The sequence below is a fragment of the Emys orbicularis genome, chromosome 6 (genome assembly GCF_028017835.1).
Source record: "Emys orbicularis isolate rEmyOrb1 chromosome 6, rEmyOrb1.hap1, whole genome shotgun sequence".
Taxonomy (NCBI): domain Eukaryota; kingdom Metazoa; phylum Chordata; order Testudines; family Emydidae; genus Emys; species Emys orbicularis.
This window is the reverse complement of record NC_088688.1, coordinates 135567850-135589558: the sequence shown is the minus strand read 5'-3', so window position 1 is coordinate 135589558 and position 21709 is coordinate 135567850. Positions and strand designations below refer to the sequence as shown.

At 42.2% G+C, this 21709-nt stretch overlaps 1 protein-coding gene across 1 annotated transcript in view; it reads left to right on the top strand.

The window, feature by feature from the left end:
• The window catches only part of NCBP1 (nuclear cap binding protein subunit 1), a 44633-nt gene that overhangs the window by 8298 nt on the left and 14626 nt on the right, over positions 1–21709 (top strand). Inside the window, exons 6-15 of the mRNA XM_065406327.1 lie at positions 2408–2529; positions 3311–3380; positions 5620–5835; positions 8775–8872; positions 9931–9994; positions 14202–14312; positions 15924–15988; positions 17525–17587; positions 18100–18174; positions 20082–20185. Of these exons, the coding sequence (XP_065262399.1) occupies positions 2408–2529; positions 3311–3380; positions 5620–5835; positions 8775–8872; positions 9931–9994; positions 14202–14312; positions 15924–15988; positions 17525–17587; positions 18100–18174; positions 20082–20185 (988 nt within the window). The remainder of the gene's footprint in view (positions 1–2407; positions 2530–3310; positions 3381–5619; positions 5836–8774; positions 8873–9930; positions 9995–14201; positions 14313–15923; positions 15989–17524; positions 17588–18099; positions 18175–20081; positions 20186–21709) is intronic.

Genomic DNA, 21709 nt, shown 5'->3' with positions numbered 1-21709 from the left:
CACAAGCTAAAACAAAAGATAACCTAATGCATTTCTTTCCCGTTACTTACTATTTCTGCAATACTAGATGCTTAGTCCAGGTACGCTTAAGGAGATGTATTTTTCCTTCCCTGGTTCCTTGCTGACTCGAAGAGAACAAAAACAAAGACACAAACAAAAACCTTCCCCCACAGATTTGAAAGTATCTTCTCCCCTTATTGGTCCTTTTGGTCAGGTGCCAACCAGGTTATCTGAGCTTCTTTACCCTGTAAAGGGTTAATTCCTCTTTTACCTGTAAACGGTTAAGAGGGATTTTATGCTACCCTTAGCTGTATGTTTATGACAGTCTTCAAACAGACTTTTCACATAGAACTGAAAGTTAGAAAACAATTGTATTCATAGAATCCTAGAATATCAGGGTTGGAAGGGACCTCAGGAGGTCATCTAGTCCAACCCCCTGCTCAAAGCAGGACCAATTCCCAACTAAATCATCCCAGCCAGGGCTTTGTCAAGCCTGACCTTAAAAACCTCTAAGGAAGGAGATTCCATCACCTCCCTAGGTAACCCATTCCAGTGCTTCTCCACCTTCCTAGTGAAAAAGTTTTTTCCTAATATCCAACCTAAACCTCCCCCACTGCAACTTGAGACCATTACTCCTTGTTCTGTCATCAGGTATCACTGAGAACAGTCTAGATCCATCCTCTTTGGAACCTCCTTTCAGGTAGTTGAAAGCAGCTATCAAATCCCCCCTCATTCTTCTCTTCTGCAGACTAAACAATCCCAGTTCCCTCAGCCTCTCCTCATAAGTCATGTGCTCCAGCCCCCTAATCATTTTTGTTGCCCTCTGCTGTACTCTTTCCAATTTTTCCACATCCATCTTGTAGTGTGGGGCCCAAAACTGGACACAGTACTCCAGATGAGGCTCACCAATGTCGAATAGAGGGGAATGATCACGTCCCTCGATCTGCTGGCAATGCCCCTACTTATACAGCCCAAAATGCCGTTAGCCTTCTTGGCAACAAGGACACACTGTTGACTCATATGCAGCTTCTCGTCCACTGTAACCACTAGGTCCTTTTCTGCAGAACTGCTTCCTAGCCATTCGGTCTCTAGTCTGTAACAGTGAATGGGATTCTTCCGTCCTAAGTGCAGGACTCTGCACCTGTCCTTTTTGAAACTCATCAGATTTCTTTTGGCCCAATCCTCTAATTTGTCTAGGTCCCTCTGTATCCTATCCCTACCCTCCAGCGTATCTACCACTCCTCCCAGTTCAGTGTCATCTGCAAACTTGCTGAGAGTGCAGTCCACGCCATCCTCCAGATCATTAATGAAGATATTGAACAAAACCGGCCCCAGGAACGACCCTTGGGGCACTCCGCTTGAAACCGGCTGCCAACTAGACATAGAGCCGTTGATCACTGCCCAATGATCTAGCCAGCTTTCTATCCACCTTATAGTCCATTCATCCAGCCCATACTTCTTTAACTTGCCGGCAAGAATACTGTGGGGATACAGAAGTCATAATTGCATACAGGACTTGTCTTTATGAAAGTTGGCAGATATGCTTTTGAATACACTCGTAGGGGAGAACTCATGACGAAAGAGGCCGTTTTTACAGACTATTCCTTTAAAGCATAGTTCTATTTTGAAAAGCAATTGTCAACTTCAATTTGAACCAAAATTTTAATGTTGTTAAAAACTACATTTTTTTTTTTTTTTTTTTTTTATAGTGAGAACCTGAGACTGTTAAAAACAGACAATGGAATTTTATTATGCTTTCCTGCAGTGTTTGAAACAAAACCTGTATGTTAGTGATTGGTTTCATTGGCCAAAGAGCACACATAGTGGCAAGTAAATTGGTTTTGTTTTTTTTAATATTTACTGCTTCTAATCTAAAATATTGATGAGATAAAGATTCCTTTATCTCTAAGTTGACTGCTAAATCATTACAATTAATATTGCCAATGCACAATATTTTTACCTTACCAACTTAAGTATATATGCGGTGTAGTTGTAGTCATTGTCAGTCCCAGGATATTAGAAAGACAAGGTGAGTGAGGTAATATCTTTCTTCTAATTCTTTTAAGAAGTTAGTCCAATTAAAAGATACTACCTCGACCACTTTGTCTTATCTGGATAACCACACTTAAGTTACTTAATGTCATGAACATGCATATATCTGAGATCCATACATTGAAATACATTCACGCTTTCAAACGCAGAGCTGCTGAACACATCTTTGGGTTCTGGTGGCTCTGTGAACTAGCATTGAAGTATAGCTGCACTTCTAAAGTAATGGTTATTTCTTTGATTCTAGGTGATTTTTTCCATAGTATTCAAAGGAACTTATTCTCTCTAATCCTTGCCAAGTAAAATGGGATGCTTCTTGAGAAATTCCTTAATTTTTTTTGGTCCTTGTTCTCTGCAGGTGCGATGTGACTGGTATGTGTTTGCATTTCTGTCATCTCTGCCCTGGGTTGGAAAAGAACTGTATGAGAAAAAGGACGCTGAGATGGACCGCATTTTGTCCCAGACTGAAAGCTATTTGAAGTAAGACTACAGCCAACATCAATCCCCTCTTCCCTGATACCTGGTGAAATGTAGAATAAATAGCTTTGTTTATTGGTCATTCAAAAGAAATCTAAAATTGTAAAACTTGATAATTCTCAGAAGTCTGACACAGTGAAATGGCATAGATTGTGAGATTTTTTAACACTAAACGATTTAAGCACCTCTTTCATACTAGTAGATGTTCCTAGTTCTTTCCAGTTGTCCAAAACTTGTTTAACTTTTATAATTGTGATGCAGAAACGCTAGAACTCTGTTAATTTTGGATTGTTCCTTTAACAGCAGCTCATTAAAGATATAGGACTTGTCTTTACTGCAGTGTTGGTTTGTGTGGTGCCCCAACCCAACTCCTGTCCACATACAGATCTATAGCTTAAGTTAAATAGTGCTTTAAACTTGAGCTCGCTGGCCAGTTGGGCTATGGGTTGAAGCTTGAGTGCTGCTAACACTCAAGCTAAGAATGTGGTGGGGGTTCAACTTCTCTGTGTTTCTTTTCAAACACTGGATGCTGCTAATAGTCACTCTGTGCTGCGAAATGTCCACTATACCTGGATGAGTTAACTCAACACTGTAGATAACTCAACACTGCAGCGAGGACAACCCATAGTAGCACTTTAAATAATACCTGACAGATTAGTAAATGTTAGTTTACTACAAAGCTACTCCGCTGAAGAGCTCAAATGCTGTACATGCACAATACAAAACATTACTTTGTCTAGATTACAGTTTTAAAATGGATAGCTTTTCTTTCTATATGTAATAGACGGCGTCAGAAGATCCATGTACCCATGTTGCAAGTTTGGTCTGCTGACAAACCACATCCACAAGAAGAGGTAAATGGATTTTATTTGCTATGTAGTAACAAAAGTAGAAAAATCTGGGGCTAAAGGACTTTTTTTTCTTTTAAAAAAGTTACCTTGTTGAAGCAAATATTTCTCCCTTTCCCCATGTTTTCTGTTATCCCCAGTAGGTTCTAGGTCCAGCTGTCTTCAATTTCTCAGGTCTAAACCTATGCAAAACTTGGTCATTCTACAGGGAGACACTTGTTTTCTGGCACCCCACTTAGGAAAACACTTGCTGCTCAATTGAGCAGTGGTTGCAGACTGAGATCACTGAAGGAAGAGTTCTGTGAGGCTCCCTTTTTTGGGTATCATGATGGAACTAGTTATCTAGTCACCATTTGGGAGAGTTATTGTGTTGAAAACAACACTGACCTTGACAGAAAGGGAACCTGCACTGTTTGCCCTTCTGTGACCTCATTCTTTGCAGCTGTCTTGTGTTCACCAGTAGGTTTGATTTCTGAGTGGCCTTTTGTCTCCTTCACGCTCGAAAGGACCCCACCTGCTGTCGTGTGGCAAGAAGCACAGGCAGTACTCCCACTCCTCCCCCCTAGAAGACATGTATGAAGAGTTGCATTGATAGTGGTGGCCAGGGATCCCAGCTTGGCCGCCTCATGTGGGAAATCAAAGGAACTGTTTTCCTGAGAAATGCAGGACTATTAGCATAGTTCAGCCCCTCTGTAACATAGCAGGCAATGGAGCAGCACAAGGGGCTCAGAGAAAGATGCTCCCCCTTCAGCGAATGTGTTCAGTACTCTTGACCCCTCCCACTCAAGATTGTAGCATCTCCTTAGGCTCTGAAGCTTGATGTGTCTCTGAAGCTCACAGGAAAAGCTCTGTCACAGAGTAAGCATAGACTCTGAGTAAGAGCCAGGGATGACGGATTCTGCTTAAAAGTGGGGGGGTCACGAGGCCCCGGTCAAGCCAGAAGCTGGGATGGGGGCCCCAAGAGCAGACCCCGGTCCATGCTGCGTGACCCCCCCCCCCCCGCCACCCCGGGCAGGTGGAGGCTCCACAGCTGCCCACGTGGCTCATACCCCACTCCGGCTTCCAGCCTGGCAGTGGGGCCGAAGAGCTGGAGCTGGGCCAATGTAAGAGCTGCTCAGGCAGCTGTGGGGAGCCACGCACCCTCCACCCGCCCTGGGTGGGGCGGGGGGGTCTGGGGGCGGGGACCTGAGCCAGGGGCTGCTCTTGGTGGGGAGAGGGGAGAGACCCTCCCACCCCAGGTAGGTGGATGGTCCATGCTCCCCACAGCTTCTCAGGGCCACTCTTACCTGGGACAGGATTCATTTGTGGCCTGCCCAACAGGCGTGGCCTGCCCAACAGGCAGGGCCTTGGGGGGGAAGAGGAGGGGCAGGGGGCCGAGTCTGTGGCAAAAAGTGGATGGGCCAGGCCTCGGGGGGGGGGGCGTCCTGGTGCCCCTGGTAAGAGGTACTGTGATCCAGTCGATATGGACTTCTGGGTGTGCTAGATTCTGCACTGAAGGCTCATCAAGCAAAGAGGGAATACAACTCCTCACCCCCTGTCCTCATGGGAACGTGCTGCCACCAGGATATTGAGAAGCTACAGGCAAGATGCAAAATGTTTAGGGATGTAGCATGTTTAAAAGTGCTGATTACTGAGTCAAAGTATCGATCAATTTCTGAAAGATTCTCTAACAAAGTTTTAATTTTGTTTTCTAAAGTCAAAAAATACAGCAAATAAGAATTATAGCTTCTGTTGACCCGAAACATAGAAAACTGCACTTAGAAGCAATTGTCTCTTGTCTCAGTATTTCCCTTATTTTCTCTCATTTGTGACTTAGGGAATAATTTGCTGCTGCTGCTCCTGCTTATGTTGAATGTATCATAGGCTTATATGCGCCCCATCACTAACAATAGTAGAGCACTGGGGTATTTTATTAGTAGTAGAATTTTAAAAGTGACAACACTTGTGAATATGTGGAACTATGAAGGCTACTTTCTTCTGTGTATAAAATTACTAAATTTAACCAAACATCAGTCTTTCCATCCTAAATGAATAGATGGTTGCTAATAAGCAGCCTAGCCAGATGCTTTGCTTTTCTGAGTGTGTGAGCGATAGAGTTCGGTAATGAAGAAATCCTTTTTCGGAAAATGCCTGGCGGTCTGAAGGGCTTTCTGGAGTGGCTGATGGAGAAACTAAGAATATAGAATTTTGTAATTCCTGAGATACTGTATCTGATATTTAAAAATATTTCCTGTCTTGTTTTCAGTATTTAGACTGCCTTTGGGCTCAGATTCAGAAGTTGAAAAAAGATCGCTGGCAGGAAAGACACATTCTGAGGCCCTATCTTGCCTTTGACAGCATCCTCTGTGAAGCACTGCAGCACAATCTGCCTCCTTTTACTCCACCACCTCACACTGAAGATTCAGTTTACCCTATGCCGAGAGTCATCTTTAGAATGTTTGACTACACAGATGATCCTGAGGTATGTGATCTTCAGGAGGTGGAGGAAAGCGAGGGTTTTGCATACTGACATCTAAATCTAAAGCAAGGGTCACAAAGCTGGTGGAAACCCAGGCCAGTGCAGGGTGAGACTTCCCCTTTTTATGGAGTGTGAAGATCAGCAGTAATGCTGTATGTTTTGATGCCACTGGGAAGACACCAACATGAAAAATTTACTTTGGCAGTTCATGTAATCATACGTCAGCTTTGTTTGACAGTTGAAAATTGCCTGAGTTAATATCTTAACATATACAAACATTTATAATATGTCATAACGTATGTGTAAGATATATGATAAATGAATTTAAAGTGCACCTTTAGCTACCTCACTGTCTCACTGAGATGACTTCTGATGTTCCAAATCCCTGAGTAGCTTCAAACAGCTGAGTGGGTTTTTTAAAAAGTCTGCCAGAAAAACCTTCCCCCAAATACAGAATGTCCTTGTCTCCCCTCCACCAAAATGTACCTGGGCCCAAAGGGGGCAATGTTCTGTCCTAGAACATTAATAACTTTTCTTCAAAAAAATCAAAGCATTCAAGTCTGTTGTTACACTACCTTGCTGAGCTAGAAACAGGATCCTTATGCTGTTGAAAATGGGAGAATCTCTGCTTCTGATGAGACCTAGTGCTTGAAATAACCGACTTTGAATTGTGGCACTTTCAGGTGTAGTAAAATTACTGGATCACCTGCAGAGCCCTGTACATTTAGGGTGCATGGTAACTATTGCGCTTGGCTTAACAGGCAGAAATACATTAAAAAAACCTCCATGAAGCTTTTAGATTTTATAAAATAATTGTAGAAGTTATTCAGTAATATGTGGTATGCATAGCACATGATACCATGGTTTAAATGTTTTATTGGTACTCATTTGGGATGGTTGGCCTAGCTCTTGGCTTTTGCAGTTTGTGAGTAGTGCAGTGTTATGCCAGACTCTCATCAATAAAACCATTGTACCATGTTGTCATGTATTCTCTGTTTTAAAACTTTTTAAACAGTGCCAAATACTACACACAATAATTTTAACCTCCTGTGTATTCAAAAATGTTTTATAAATCTCCCTGTGAACAGGAGCTGGTATCCTAATCATTATGGGAAGAGCAAGTAACCTTCTCACTGCCATTGATTGCCTTTCAAGGACCATTGGTATAATCTGAGAATGCATTACCATTAAATAGCGATACATTTAGTGAGCTACTCCTGTCTATTTTAGTATATTTATGTAACCCTTTACTATATCTGGAAACATGAAAAGCCTGCCCGGTGTGGGAAGTGAGAAGTCAACTTTGCTTGCTATAAATGTGGGAAGGGGGTGCTTCGAATCTTGTTTCATCTGGTTGATATGAATGACATAGTCTGACCTTCCTTGTGGTAGCTGAAAAGGTTGCAGTATCAATGTGCCTATTGATGTGGTCCTTATGTGTAGAGTAACTCTTATTATGAATTGTAGCCATTTTGTGTAATGTTCAGAAGCAGTTGGGGTAAAGGTGGTGTACGGGGCAGTGAGGAATATGATAGGATGAAATTGTACAGAAGAGCTGAATATATTCTTGGAAGCTCAGGTTAAAAACAACGTTGAGTGCTGAAAATGACCAGTAACTGGTCAAAACAGGCGCAGCTGAAATTGTAGCTGGGTATTAGAAGTTTAATATGATTGACCTGTGGTCTCATCTACAAACAAGACAACCTGATACAAAAACCTAGATATGAGTTCTAGTGCTGTCTGTGTTTTGTTTGAAATTGTCTTTAAAGATGTCCTTTTATTTGAAACAAGCCCTTTGTATTTTAGCAGTTTAAAACACTTGATGAAACAGATTGCTGTTGGGTATAAAAACTTCCTCTAAGCAAACAAAGTGTTAAATCCCTGTGAATAATTATCAGAACTACAAAAACAACGAGGAGTCCGGTGGCACCTTAAAGACTAACAGATTTATTGGGGCATAAGCTTTCGTGGGTAAAAAACCCACTTCTTCAGATGCATGGAGTGAAAATTACAGATGCAGGCATAAATATACTGGCACATGAAGAGAAGGGAGTTACCTTACAAGTGGAGAACCAGTGTAGACAAGGCCAATTCAGTCAGGGTGGATGTGGTCCACTCCCAATAATTGATGAGGAGGTGTCAATACCAAGAGAGGGAAAATTGCTTTTGTAGTGAGCCAGCCACTCCCGGTCCCTATTCAAGCCCAACTTAATGGTGTTAAATTTGCAAATGAATTGTAGCTCTGCAGTTTCTCTTTGAAGTCTGTTTTTGAAGTGTTTTTTGTTCAAGGATGGCTACTTTTAAATCTGTTGTTGAATGTCAGGAAGATTTGAAGTGTTCTCCTACTGGCTTTTGTATGTTACCATTCCTGATGTCTGATTTGTGTCCATTTATCCTTTTACGTAGAGACTGTCCGGTTTGGCCAATGTACATGACAGAGGGGCATTGCTGGCACATGATGGCATATATCACATTGGTAGATGTGCAGGTGAATGAGCCCTTGATGGTGTGGCTGATGTGGTTGGGTCCTCTGATGTCGCTAGAGTATATATGGGGACAGAGTAGGCAACGGGGTTTGTTACAGGGATTGGTTCCTGGGTTAGTGTTTCTGTGGTGTAGTGTGTAGTTGCTGATGAGTATTTGCTTCAGGTTGGGGGTCTGTCTGTAAGCAAGGACTGGCCTGCCTCCCAAGGTCTGTGAGAGTGAGGGATCGTATTCCAGGATAGGCTGTAGATCGATGATGTGCTGGAGAGGTTTTAGCTGGGGGCTGTACGTGATGGCTAGTGGTGTTCTGTTATTTTCCTTGTTGGGCCTGTCCTGTAGTAGGTGACTTCTGGGTACCCGTCTCACTCTGTCATTCTGTTTCCTCACTTCCCCAGAACGAGTCACTTTTCTAACTTGTAACAGTGACTTTTCATATATCTTAATTCTTTTTTTAATAGGGTCCTGTTATGCCTGGCAGTCATTCAGTTGAGAGATTTGTAATAGAAGAGAATCTTCACTGCATCATCAAATCCCACTGGAAAGAGAGAAAAACGTGGTAAGAAGTCTTTTTACTGAGTGAATAAAGGAAAAGTGATATGATACCACAATACCCCTTCCTGAATTTTTTTAGCTTTCTGTCCTGAGCATCGTGACTTTCACGGGAGACCTTTAAAATCCTGAAATGACTGTTGCCCAAAAGCTTGAGATGAAGAAGTTAGGAAGTTAGAAAAACAGGCATTCCACTAAGATTTTAAATTTAAAATTACTTCCAAAAAAGAGCCAGTAGCCTTAGTGATAAACAGGCAGGATTTGTGTTTGTGGCAAGGGGTCTTGCACAATGACTGGTACAGCTTTCTGATTCCACAGAAACTAGAAATCCTGTGTTCTTGTGAAGACTGACCGTTACAATTAACGGGAGGATTCCTGTCTTAATTTCCACAAGGGAAGTGGAAAGACTATCTAGAGGTAGTTATAAATTAGTGCAAGTAGACTAGGCTTAGAATAATTGAAGAGTAGCATTATTTTCCTTTGGGACAAATGCTGGCTAATGAAGCGTTCATTAAACGATACTGCAAAAGTCAGAAGGCTTCTTGTATTTTCCATTAGCTCGTCCTATATTCAAATATCAATGGTAAAATAAGGGCCATGGGGAGGTGGCTCAGCAGGCACTTGCTAATGAGATAGACTCTTCATTTTGGTTCATGAATCAAATCCAGGCAAGGCAAGTGGTGACTGACAGGTTTTTGTCTGGCTTATATGAGCTGAGTTTGGTTTCAGTCCAGTTTTCAGGTGGGCAGGTACCAACATTATGCAGACTAACACAAAACTTATACTAGATGGTATCTTTGTTAGTAGTTTGAGTATTCAAGAATTGCATATGCATGGAAATGAACATGTCCCTCCAGGTTATGGTTCAGGCGTATCTGTGGATAAGCTTGCACTGATGCTTGTGTTGCACCTGTTGTGTGTGTAAATAGTTGACTTCAGTCTTCAGATCTGTCAATCTGACAGCCTTCATGCAAAAAAATGAACTATTCCCTAAATCATCATTTCTTGGTACCTAGACCATATCTAATGTGTTGCATTCTAACTTGCATATATTTATTTTTGCAGTGCTGCACAGCTACTGAGCTATCCAGGAAATAACAAGATCCCTTTGAACTATCACATAGTTGAGGTATGCATTTTACACACTGCATCTTGTACACATACTTGATACCTTTACTTCCTAAATAATAGACTCCAAACCATTGTAGTCCATTCTTTGGGTATCAGAGTGGCCTGAAGGCTAGGGTGTAGTTTCTCACTGACTTAAATTATCGTCCTGCAGTTTTAATGCGTGGATCAAGTTCAGTTACCACTATTGCAATAGAATTTCAAATAACGGCATTTCCAAAGTTTTACCTGTGTTTTTTCGTAGCTGGCCAATGTACTGATAGATCCATCTCAGAGATGATTGGCCTTTCTTTAAGATTTTTAGAGCTGAAAACTTAGTTAAAGGTTTTTGGGGTTTTTTTTTGGTTTGTCTCTTACTACTTTTCTGAGTTGCTTAGAGCACTGTATGTCACGTCCCAAAAGGTTTTAGCTTTTAATTTGAAGTCAATTTCTGGCTGTTTAGTGATGTTTCTTTTTCCATAGTCACTTCTCCAGGTGGAGGGATTTTTAATGACTACAGATATGAGTGGGAAGACAAATGTAGGTTCTCAGTCAGCTCCTCTATTCAGAGAACTCTCAAAGCCTGATGCAGCCATGCAGAACTTTGTACGTTAAACTGGACATAAGGTTGAATGTGGTGACTTGAGTGTTAACTGCAATTTGTTTTGCAAGGCCTCTATTAAAAAGCAAACATTAAGAACTAGGAAGTTCAGTTAAACTTACAAGCAGGTGGTAATCTTGTGGGTGAATGGCTAAGCAAAATCACTCCGGGAATTAAAGGTTTACAATCCAAAATCCCCACATATTTTAAAAACCAGGAATCTCATATTTTAAGGCTAACCAAACCACCTCGTCTCTACCCCTATTCAGGCCAAAGAAACATCAGAAATGGAGATTGCTTTATCTCTCCATAACAGTTTTATCTCATTAGTGGCTACAAATCCTAAACTGCCTTTAGTGTTAATCAGAGAGTGGTTGTACAGAATCTGGCATTGTGCTGGCTGTACAAAATCTCCAAAAGAAATAATTTACCATTCCCAATTAAAGACTGCTTAAAGGCCTTCAAAAAATTCCAAATCAGAAACATACGTAGGGGCCTCCTCTTCAATCACTTATCTGAGTAGGATATGAAAGGAATAAGGTTTGTAGGTAAGAAGGTAACAAGGGGAAAGGGAAAGTGGGTATTACAGGTTGCTTAACCGTGACTGTTAACCTTCCTGTCTATGAATGTGTCTTTAACAAAACTACAATGTTCTTAGGTTTCTTCTGTCTGAGAAACTGGAAAATTCAGTGTTAGCAAAAAAACAAAACTGCTATGCTCTTGTAAGATCTCTAACATTCAAGTCAGTGAAGCAACCTTAACGCTAGTTCAAGTAATGCTTTTGTCTGGGGAATTTCCCTTCTTTTCAAAAAGTCATTTGAATAATAGAAATAATGTGAACTAACCAATAGAAAAGGAAAATGCCATTTAAGCTTCGATACATGTGTACTTCTGCCTCTGATGGAGGGCTAAGGTGCTCCATCTTTCCTCAAAGTGCCATGCAAACCATGCCCAGTTATGCTAGGTGCTTAAAGGATTCATGCCCTAGGGTTTAGCTCACTTCATCCCATAAAGTTTCTGAAGGCAGGCCCAGAACTCTTCCTTCCTCATTACAACTAGCTGTAAAAAAATCCAGGTTAGCCCCTTAGATGTGGGGCTCCTGTCCTGCAGTTGGTCTCTGATGAACAGTCCAGGTATCTAGCACTCAGTGCCTTGATGCATTTAGTACCCTGTCAACCCACATACTTGAGTGTCTTGTGCTAAGTGATGGCCCAGTGTGCCTTACTGTGTGCTGGATGAGATGATGGTGGAGTGGAATCATCAGTCTGAACTTGGTAGAGATCATCAGTGCCCTGATCGTCCTGTGGTTCCTTGGGGTACTGATGGTACCATTGGCGCCAACTTTCCAATGTGCCAGGGGGTGCTCACTGCTCAACCCCTGGCTCTGCCACAGGCCCTGCCCCCCCCCCCCGAGCCTGCAGTGTCCTCGCTTCTCCTTCTCCCCTCCCCCCCGCCTCCTGCATGCCACGTGATCGGGAGGCGCTGGGAGCGGGGTGGAGCTGGTGTGGGGGCTGCTGACGTATTACTGTGGCTCTTTGGCAATGTACATTGGTAAATTCTGGCTCCTTCTCAGGCCCAGGTTGGTCATCCCTGTGCTAGAACGTCTCAGTGAAATGGTTACGAATTTTTAAAATTTGGATAAAACATATTTTTTCAAACTTCATTCTGTGAAAGGGCTGAACCATTTGCTGCAATTTTCTCCCAAAAATCAACTTGATGCAGATCCAAACACCTGTTGTGGAGAGTTTCAGACCAAGCAATTTAATTTTGTCAAAATGTTAATCAACTGAAAACAGGGTGTTAAAACAAGTGTTTGGCATCCTGAACTGTAGGCATCACTACCTGTGCTACTTACATCAATACAGATTGGATCTAATACAAATGTACATAGTGTAAGGTTTATAATACAGTGCAATTTTCAGACTTAGTTTGATTTTTTTTTTTAAATCTCATAGAAACTTGCAAAATAAGACAAGCTTAAAGAAAATTACTTCAGTAGCATTAATATTTAAAGCCACCTAGTTGAAACTTTGTTTTGCAGTATAGTTTGGAATGCTCCTAACTACTGAACTTTCTTTTTTTCAAATATAACTTAATTTATAGATTTTTGCAATATCTTAGGACAACATCAACTTAAATGTATTTTAACTGATTTCCTTAACCCCTTTAAATAAAAACTAAATGTTTTATTTTCCCCTTTTTGCTGTTTTACTTCTGTAACTTCTCTAGTTTGGGTCATGAAACGTAACTGACTACTTTTGTTTATGGTTTCACATTCAGGTTCTCACTGGTGCAATATTTTGATTGTAGACAATGCAGGAGAATAACTCAGTTTAAAAAAATGTTTTAATTGATAGTTTTACAAGACTCTTTTGTTTACAAGCCAATAGGGAGTCAAACTTAAGATGTCTCTCTCAAAATCAAGCCCACTTGGAAGATTGTACAGTAAGCTACTGTAGGGTGTTGAGTGAGTGGGAGAGTGGCATTTAAGGTGGTGGGTTTTTAGTGTCTCACTGTGTTGAGCGGGGGTCTCAAACTCCCAGCCCGTGAACCTCCCCAATGTGGCCCGTGGGGCTCCAGCAGTTTTGGGGCCGGGTCTCTGCCTTGGCCCCATCTGCCGCTCCCCTGCCCCCAGGTGACTTACAATGGCCTAGGGCTCCGGCAGTGCAGCGGAGCTGAGCGGCGTCTGCCTGCTCACTCCATGAGTCTGCCGGCCCCTCCCTGCGGCGGCGGGGCGGGGCTGTGCCTCCGTGCTGCCCCCGCCTCGAGTGCCCCTGTGGCCAATGGGAAGCTGCAGGGATTGTGCCTGGGGGCAGCAGCGCACGGAGGCCCCCCCTAGCCTGCCCTGCCTTGGAGCCCCAGGTAAGCGCTGCGCTCCCCTCCCAGAGCCTGTACCCCTCCCCCTTCTCCCTCCCAGAGCCTGCAACCCCACCCCTTTCCCACACCCCCCCTCCTGCCCCCAAACTCCCTCCCAGAGCCTGCACCCCCACCCCCTCCTCCTGCAGCCCCACCCCCTGGCCCAGCCCAGAGCCTGCACCCAAACTCAGCCCAGAGCCTGCACTCCAGACCCTCTCCCCCACCCAAATGCCCTCCCAGAGCCCAACCTCACCCCTTCTGCACCCAAACTTCCTCCCAGAGCCTGCACCCTAATCCCCTACCCCAGACCTCCTCCCCCACCCAAACTCACTCCCAAAGCCTTGGGGGGGGGGGTGTTTTCTGGGCGGCATGAGTGATATTATTGGCCCGCTGGGAGGATTTGAGGACTGGCACTGGCCCTAAGGTAAATTGAGTTTGAGACCCCTGGTGTTGAGGGTCCTGAATGGATCTTGCGGTAGTTCTTGTTGCAAAAACTTTTAAAAGGCTGCAGATGAATAGTATATGCATGTGTTCTCAGTAAGAGAGGCATTCTTTTCAAGCTATCCATTTTATATAAACACCTTATACTCCTCATAGCAAGAGTTTAACAGATAAAACGTGCCTTATTTGTGGTACATAGTCGCATGATACTGTTGTTCGTCAGAATTGTGCAGACTCGGACATGATGATGGAAATGTGTGCATGTGGCTAGACTGGGCTCTGATAACATGTTTTTTTTTCCTCCTCCTCTTCCCCACCCCCCACCCCCCAGGTAGTATTTGCAGAACTGTTTCAGCTTCCAGTTCCACCACACATTGAGGTCATGTACACAACACTTCTGATTGAATTGTGCAAACTTCAACCTGGCTCTTTACCACAAGTTGTATCCTTCCTTGTTAAGGAGCATGATAGCTTTGAATGCTTTTTCCTTTGTTCTCTGGAAAACTGAGTATTGGCATGAATTTTAGCAGTGACTCTATTTCCTTCTCCCTTTATTCAATTGAATAAAACAAGCAAATATTTTGACCATCAGTACTGCATATGTGAAAGAACAGTGCAGACAAATAGCCGTTGTTCTGTTATCCTAGTGTCAAAGTGATGGGAAAAATCTCCAGTGTTTTAAGCACTAATTTTAAAAATAAATCCCAAATGCTAGACTAGCAATAACTGTAATTATGCTGTATCATTGAATCATAATGCAGGAAACAGATTGTCTGTCAGTAAACCTGGCATATGCACCTTGGTTTCTCAGTTACAATGTCTCTGCATATTAACTCTTCGTTAATATCAGGTTCTAAAATTAGATTACAAATAGCAGCAGCATTTGTGTAAGTTGTACCACTAGGAATTTCGCTTGTAAGTGAATAGAGGTTCTAAGGCTTGTTAATGTTGAGATCACTTCATGACCAACAGCAAAATGTATGTTTTATAAATAAACTTTAAAAAGTAAATTGTTAGACTATATTCTCCTTACTTACCTGCAAAGACTCAGGTAGAGATCTTTGTCCTGCAAGAGACAAGGACATCACTTAAACAGTGCAGGTAGTTTAAAAAGTCCTTATGGTTTAAGACTTCTGAAATATCAAGTTTCAGATCCTATCAAAGTTTGTGTTTTACAGCTCAGATAAAGTCCCTGAAATTTAGAGTTAAGTCTTTGGCACACTTGTTATATATCAGTGGTGTCATAATCTGAAATGAACCAGCTTTAAAGGCTCACTCTGGCTTCTAGAAGATCAGTGTTATAAAAAATGTAAAATTGACTGTGGATGACTTGATTGGGTGAACATTTTCAGTCTGTTTCTAACTCAACTCCGATTAATAGATTTAGCATATACATTTATGCAACAAGTTTGTCACTGAAATAGCTGCTGCAGTTTTTTCTTGCTGTATCGTAGCGGGGATGTCTTCCCCTTGCCATCTTACATTGTCCCATAGCTTTAAAAATATTAGCAATTAAGAATCATGGAGGACTGTCATCCATTTTTGAGCTGCCTTCTGTTTAAATTCTTCCCCCAAAATCTCTGCTAACCGTAGTGGTGAAAACAATGTGGCAAAACAAATGCAGTATTCAGAGAAATGAAGATTAAAATGCATGAAGGTGGCTTGTTCTTGTTGCTTCTTACTGAGTTTGTTAGTGTGTTAGACTGCATCCTCTCCAAATAGCGCTGTCTCTTCAGAAGCCAGAGTGCTGCGGTCACTGAGGTGCTGGGTCTCCATAATGAGCTGGATGGCAGCAAGTATCACTAGGTGTGCAGCTTCCGTTGTCTTATAAAGTACTCTCTTTATGAGCAGAGACAAGAGTCTACCTAGTGGGCAAACTGCAGTTGCCCTGTTTTCCATGAAATTACTAGGACTTACCCTAGCGTGGGATAGTTGAAAAGTGAGATGTTACAGGGGGGGAACATCCTTCTGCAAACCCTCCGTAGAAAGTGGAAAGAGTTAGTATAAGCTCTGATTTATCAGACTCCTCTTTGCCTTAATTAGACACTTGTAGCTTGCACAAGCCACAGAAATGCTGTACATGCGTTTGGATACAATGAACACTACGTGTATAGACCGGTAAGTGCTTGTGCATTTCAGGAACACCAGAATGTTTTCCTCATTGTACACTGATGGATTGAAAATGGGTCACATGAAGTTCTTCTTACTACCTATTGGCTCCATAAAAACCCAACTGTAAATCCTAAGTAGAGTGTTAACGTTTGAGCTCTAGTCTTGAGCCTTCTAAACTGAAGGATGGGCGTCTACTTAGCACTTGCTCACCCTTCTCTGCTGTGTGCTGAGACCCTTCTCTCCCTTCTCTCAGAAGGACAGTTGCCTTATACTGCTAACCCACTGCCCTCCAGATCACTGCTCTGCCTACGAGCATGGTGCAGTTATGAGCTCAGTCCACACTCTGCTCTGCTGACGCATGCCACTTCCATCCTCTGGCCTGAGGGAGGGGTTGAGAGTTGGTTTACAGTGGGATAGCAGGCAAAGAGGTGACAGTTCATTGTTCTAAGGGGTACGTGAAGCTTGTGCAACATGTAAGAATTGCAGTTGCTATGGAGAAAATCATTAAGACAATCTACATATTTGCAGTCCGCTATCTTTGCTTATGTTAATAAATAGATAGAATGGGACCAATGTGGTGAATCTGACAGAGCATGAGACTATCTCCATTCTGTCTCAAAAAGGCCAAAGTGACTCTCACCTGGAACCAAATAACACAGTTTTGACGTTATTTTGGTGGGAGCTTAGGTAGTGGGCTAAAACTGCAGAGTTGTCACTTTTCATTCTTCCTTGTTTGATGCTTCATGGACTTCATGTGAATTTTTTTTAAATGTTGCAGGCTAGTAATTGCTCTAAAACCTTACATTGTGACCTGATTAATCAGTGGCTTCTAGTAGTTGAGAGAGAAGCTGTACCTTACAAAGGACTGTGTAAAGACAGTTATCTGCCAAATAAGAGAAACTACTCTGCATGCCTGAATCATATTTTAGCTGATAAAATAGTGATGAGAATGAAAAAGAAAAATCTAATAACCCCCTTTTGAAATTGCCTGTTGCACTTTTCTATGAATATGACCAAAGACCTCTGTAGATAGACTTATACACTTGACAAACTTGGCTTAATTTGGAGTTCAATGCTTAGCAAGTATTGGTGGTGGGGGAGACTGTGTAAGGGATAAATTTCTAAAGTGTCGAGGGGACTTAGGAACACAGTCTCACTTATTTGCAGAGGAAATCCCAAGTCTCTTATGCACTGCTGAAAATAACCCACTTAACTTGGGCGCCTAAAGCAAAGAAGCTAAACATTGTTGACCTTAGTTTAGCAGTGTGTTTCCGTTCTGTTATAAACGGTGCTTTAACATCAACATACCAGACCATTAGTATGCCTTTTAACCTGAATGGGTGACTCCCTAATGACTTACTATGTGACTTTTTTCTGTTCATCATTTTTGGAACACATTTTTCTCGACTTGAAATGACTCTAAGCTTGCCTTTGAAAAGTATAATTGAAACTCTCATCTGATTTTTTGTTTGTTTGTTTGTTTGTTTTGTTCTGTGAGTTGTTGCATGCTTAATAGAACTATAACATTTCCCTCTTTTAAAGGTTCATGAACTGGTTTTCCCACCATCTGAGTAACTTTCAGTTCCGTTGGAGCTGGGAAGATTGGTAAGTTTCTGTTGGGGTCCCCATTTGAGCCATTTGTATTGCGTACAACTTTCGAACGTATCCAGAACTTGCCAGTGGTGCTGCTAATAGTTGTCCCTAGCTATCTGTAGTTAACATCTCTCAAAAGCACTAATCACCATAGAATTATCACCACAGTGCCTTTACTTTATAACCATTTAAATTTAGACAGGATGCAAAATACTGTTATTGTGTAACTAATATATCACAACCTGCTAAATAGTGTTAACAGTTTTTACTGTAATTAGAAATCACTTATTTCAATATGTATTTGTGAAGATGAGACTCCATGTTGGCAGTTCATAGATTCTAATACCATTATGTGTTAGTACCGCATCTCAAAATTGCTGAGACCCGTAGAGAACGGGAAAGAGCATTGTAGATTAACTGTGCTTAACCTGTGAACACTTTGTACAGCACTGAGCCAATCTAAGAGCAGATTAAGAAGCAAATACAATGCTTGTTAAATGCTATCAAATTTTGCACTTTGATAGGTCAGATTGTCTTACTCACGACCTTGACAAGCCCAAACCCAAGTTTGTAAGAGAAGTCTTGGAAAAATGCATGAGGTAAGTGAAGCTTTTGAACACACCACTTTAGGAGCTTGGTATTTACTATGAAGTTTGTCTGATCGTTGTTTACTTTTAGATCCTATTAACCAGATTCCTTTCAATTTTGTGCCTGTATATGTACTTATGAACTCTTTCCCATGCAGCACATTCTATTAATTCATGTTTTCAGTAGATGTCCATCGGTTCTGTTGTCTTGGCTGACAGGACTCTTGGAAATAATGGGACACTCCCACTCTCCTAATAGATTGGAGAAGTGATGTCTTTAAATAGGAGGTGAAATATCCACACCTACATTTCACTTTTAGATGCAAGGCCAGAGGGTTAGACACTCCCTTTACTTGGACTTATGTGATGGACGTTGATTGTGGGGGCGGCAGAGGAAGTAATGTTGCTGGAAAGTATTGGTTATTCATAAACTAAATGCAGGAAGGAACGTACTTTTGAGTTCTACCTTATTAATGGCTTGCAAGTAACACAGGGCCTAATTTTGATTGGTTATGAGGATCCAGGATTCTCATTGACTTAAAAAGAAGTTGTCGGTGCTCAGGATTGGTCCAGCAACTGGTGATAGGGAGGGAATAAGGGAAAAACTTTTCAAAGTGCTTAAGTGACATGGGCTTGGTTTACAGTACAGTTAGGTTGATGTAAGGCAGCTTATGTCAACCTAACTATGGTAGTGTCTACGCTACAGCCTTGCTCCCACCAATGTAAGTGCCCTATTACACCGACATCCTAGGCGTAGGGCTTATGTCAGTGTAGTTAGGGCAACCGTGTCCATGTAAACACTGCATTACTTACATTTATAGTTGGCTAAAATTCTTGTCAATTTCATGGCTCTGTGCTGGATCCATAAAATTGACAAGAAAGGTGGGTAGATTTCCCTGCTGTGAACTCTGTACCTGGCTCACAGCTCGAGCTGTCACCCTGGGGTGGGGGGGTCCAGCTGGCCCCCGAGCTCCCAGCTACCTGCTCCAAGCAGGCTGGTGCCCAGGCTCCCCGCTCTGAGCCCAGCTGCCATGCACTGAGCACCTGGGCTCCCAGCTCCCCATGGAGCTCCCAGAGCTGTCAAAGCCTGGCTGCTCTGAGCAAAGACAATAGCAATGTGAAATTGATAAGAACGTCAGTTTCTTTGCTGGTAGGCTCTGTGCTGGGAAATTGAGCCCTGTGGGGCTGTCAGTGCCCCCCAATGCCCCACTCCAGTTGGTGCAAGCGCACCAGGTGAGGAAGCGCTCCACCTGCAGAAGGAGAGTAGTGTGGACACAAAGAGCCTAAACTAAGTCGACCTAATTTATAGTGTAGACAAGCCCTTAGAATCCCAATTGAAAACTGTTTTCACTTGCTCCTTTTTGAGTCAGGAAGCCTAGAAGGAGTAAAAGCACTGACTGGCAAAAGAGAAATATTTTGTCTGTGGATCCCTTCCATCTCACCTCAAATGGTGGTAGGCTAATTCTTAAATGTTTATAAAGGTTGGATGGAACTGAGGGTTAAAATGGAGAAGTCAAGGTGACTTTATTTCATTGATTTTTAAATTGTAGCACCAGTATCTTGCCTGTGATCCACATAGCATGTGCAGTGTTTGAATAAAATGTGGCCCTGACTGACGGTTCCTCTTAACCTTTCAGTATGAGCAAAGTTAAGTATGTGAAGTTGAGAATATAACTTTTTTTTTAAGTTATTCAAATCTAAAATGTCCATGGAAGATTAATGCATAAACTGGTTTCATTGACTCTTAATGTCTGGAAGGAACTATCCTCAATAAAATGTAGTAATAATCAGACTTCTTGGTTTTTGTTCTGGCAAAATTAAAACATAATAAAATAAGAGCATCTTTAAGGCAACACCATGGGGTATCCCTCAAAATATTCCACTGGTAATTCTATTACAACTGAAATTTTCTCTTGCAGGCTTTCATACCATCAGCGAATAATAGATATTGTTCCTGCTACATTCTCTGTCCTTAGTCCTGCAAACCCATCGTGTATTTATAAATATGGAGATGAAGGCAATAGTAAGTATAAAAGCTACTTAGAAGGCGTTCGCATTTTGAAGAAAAGGTTATCAAAATATTATCTGTTTTGAGATCTGATCAGGCAAGGAAACCTCTAGTTTCTGAGTTAAATTAGTTATCTTTATAGAAGAAAATTCACACTGGAAATAAAAAGTCTGACTTTTGACCTGGAAACATTGCCTGAGAGGGGCACAGTAATATAGTTTAGGTCTAAAACTTTGATTTGGGACAGGTTGGGAGGGAATTCACTAAAAAGGGTTCCTAAAAACTTTAAAATGTCAATGTAAGCACCTTGGTTTGAAGTTAATTACCCTGCAGTGTTTGCAGCCTGAACACTGCAGCCTTGTGCTAGTTGCAAGAAAGCCTACAAGTCAATCTGGCTTCTGTTTTCAGTGTCTGAGCTGAGTGTGCAAAAGTTGAACAGCATAGTGAAGATAACTTACTATAAATACTTTGAGAAAGTAACAGATTTTTTAGATAAAGGAAATGCGGTGGATCTAACATACCTCGATTTCAGTAAAGCGTTTGATACGGTACCGCATGAGGAATTATTGGTTAAATTGGAAAAGATGGGGATCGATATGAAAATCCAGAGGTGGATAAAGAACTGGTTAAAGGGGAGACTGCAGCGGGTCGTACTGAAAGGTGAACTGTCAGGTTGGAGGGAGGTTACCAGTGGAGTTCCTCAAGGTTCGGTTTTGGGTCCGATTTTATTTAACCTATTTATTACTGACCTCGGAACCGAATGTAGAAGTGGGCTGATAAAGTTTGCGGATGACACAAAGTTGGGAGGTATTGCCAATTCGGAGAAGGATCGGGATATCCTGCAGGGAGACTTGGATGACCTGGTAAACTGGAATAATAGTAATAGGATGAAATTTAATAGTGAGAAGTGTAAGGTGATGCATTTAGGGATGACTAACAAGAATTTTAGTTATAAGCTGGGGACGCATCGGTTGGAAGTGACGGCGAGGAGAAGGACCTCGGAGTCCTGGTTGATCGCAGGATGACTATGAGTCGGCAATGTGACGTGGCCGTGAAAAAAGCTAATGCGGTCTTGGGATGCATTAGGCGAGGTATTTCTAGTAGGGATAAGGAGGTGCTGCTTCCGTTATACAAGGCGCTGGTGAGACCTCATTTGGAGTACTGTGTGCAGTTCTGGTCTCCCATGTTTAAAAAGGATGAACTCAAACTGGAACGGGTACAGGGAAGGGCCACTAGGATGATCAGAGGAATGGAAAACCTGTCGTATGAAAGGAGACTCGAGGAGCTCGGTTTGTTTAGCCTAACCAAAAGAAGGCTGAGGGGGGATATGATTGCTCTCTTTAAATATATCAAAGGGATAAATACCAGGGAGGGAGAGGAATTATTTCAGCTCAGTACTAATGTGGACACGAGAACAAATGGATATAAACTGGCCGTGGGGAAGTTTAGGCTTGAAATTAGACGAAGGTTTCTAACCGTCAGAGGGGTGAAATTTTGGAACCACCTTCTGAGGGAAACGGTGGGGGCGAAAGACCTCTC